Genomic DNA, 2111 nt, shown 5'->3' with positions numbered 1-2111 from the left:
GTATTTCAGGTGTGTTGTTACAAACTTTTGTGTGAGGTTTTGAAAGTCAAGTAGGCGGCTCAGTTCGTATTAAAATGTTTAAAGATATTGGCATAACAGTTGACAAGGGTTGGGGAAGGGGATCCTGATACCTGTCTTTGTTATGATATTCTTTATAAACTTCTTTCAGTCTTAAAGTATTTTGATTTTTGAGACTTTTATATTTCTGATGAAAAAACGGACCTAACGGTACCATACTAAAATTCAGACTTTGAAATGTTTACCTATTATGTAAGTTGCGGATAAAGCTTTTTTTAAAAAGACATCTAAATTCGATTCAAGGGGACCATCTAGACGAATTTCTTTTTTTTTCCTACTGGTATAAAATGCAGTGTACATGACCATGCCCCAAATAAATTTTTAATTTTCGAAGGTTGTTCTACAAAGAGATTCTACAAGATCATAGACAGTTTTACTACATTATTTAATGAAAGCTACCCGCAGTCAAAGTCACTGTTTACCTAGATAAAGTTAAAAAAAAGTGTTAGTCTCACCGAGTAGAGTAGACTGATTTACTTCACAAAGTCGTAGAAAATAGTTCCCGATACCCCACTCAGACTCGTATAAAGCTTCTTGGGTGGTTATTTGTCAAAACTGGAATGCTTAGCTGTTGCAACCGTGGCTGATGTTTGTTTAGAAATGCTCTGTGGTTTGTAGGTTTTGTATATGTCACCCTTCAGAGCTCGAATAGTGTCTCCAAATTTGGAATTACCTCCACAAAACATGGTGAGAAAGACGTATTTACATTCTCGGAGCTTCCACGTGTACAGATATAAACTGCCTATTGAGCTCACGCGGAGAAGAGCGTGCGCGAGAACCTCCACGTACTCCCGCCAGGTCTGGTACCAAAACTCTTTAACAACTACAGTGATAAACGTATTAATCAAGTACGGTAGGTGGAGCACCAGCTGTAGAAAAGTAAGGGATAGAATCCACCGGTGAACGGAACTGTTTCCTCGATTCATCTGATTTTGTGATGCCGTGAGTTTCCCTTTGCGGTCAAAGTAATTACGCAATGCCAAAGCGAGGGCAACATACACTGTGATATTCACCAACTCATACAAGACAAACAAAACAATATGTGTAATGTGTTGTTTGTCAGTGAAGGAGGCCCGCAACCCATTATTGCCGGAACAAATGGATTGCTCCACAGTGCAGTCAACCAAAAACCAAATGAAGCTTGCAGAACACGCAATAATGTTAAACGACCATACAATCAGTATGACAAGAACTGCTCGGAAACGTGTCACGAGAGACTGATACCGAAGAGGCAAAGTGACCGCAATCAACCTGTCAAAAGCTAGAAGGTTAATAGAAGCACAAGATACGCTCAGGGCCAACCCAAGTGTAAACTGGTAACCGACTTTCAGCACGGTTACGTTCTTGACAATATCCATAAATTTGACGATAGAAAACAGAGCACCTATGATCTGGAACATGGCGTCGCTGGCCAGAAAGTTGATTGAGAGATATTTTATGGCTATTGGCGTCTTCTTGCATCGTCTGAGAACACAAATTGCTATCATTTCTGCGATGAATATCAAGGTAGATATGATGCTAATATAAATGAAAATGGTTTCTCCAGTTTTCATTTGTAAGCGAGAAGGACCTGCATTCGCGAGTGTGTCGTTAGTCGGGTATTCGTCATTATCACCCTTGAATTTCGAAGTCATATGTACTCCGCGTCGGCCAGATCGTTCCATCACCTGTAATGATAAATGAGTCAATGCTAAACGGAAACATTTACTTTTTTCTATATTTCAGGTATCTAATTTTAGCTTTTTCATGAAACAGTAATCTCAATAAAACACTTTGGCTTACCAAAATTTTGTCTCTTTTGTGAATATAAATAATCTTTTAATATACGTTTTACAACATATCAAAGTAAAAAACAACTTATTATTCTGAAGTCCCCACTGCAACGGTAAGCTTATCTTCATGAAGTCCCCACTGTAATAGTAAACATATCATTCTGAAGTCCAACTGCAACGGTAAGCTTATCTTTATGAAGTCCCCACTGTAATAGTAAACATATCATTCTTAAGTCCCCACTGCAACGGTAAGCTTATCTT

General features: G+C 38.6%; 1 protein-coding gene across 1 annotated transcript; it reads right to left on the bottom strand.

The window, feature by feature from the left end:
• Nucleotides 1-620: 620 nt before the first annotated feature.
• LOC123565504 (adenosine receptor A2a-like) lies at nucleotides 621-1565 on the bottom strand. Its single transcript, XM_045359372.1, has one exon. It carries the CDS (start codon nucleotides 1563-1565, stop codon nucleotides 621-623), a length of 945 nt encoding a protein of 314 aa, XP_045215307.1.
• Nucleotides 1566-2111: the final 546 nt, after the last annotated feature.

Source organism: Mercenaria mercenaria, chromosome 8, assembly GCF_021730395.1.
Source record: "Mercenaria mercenaria strain notata chromosome 8, MADL_Memer_1, whole genome shotgun sequence".
NCBI lineage: Eukaryota > Metazoa > Mollusca > Bivalvia > Venerida > Veneridae > Mercenaria > Mercenaria mercenaria.
Note: the sequence above shows the minus strand (reverse complement) of the source record. Positions and strands in the feature narration are given on the sequence as shown.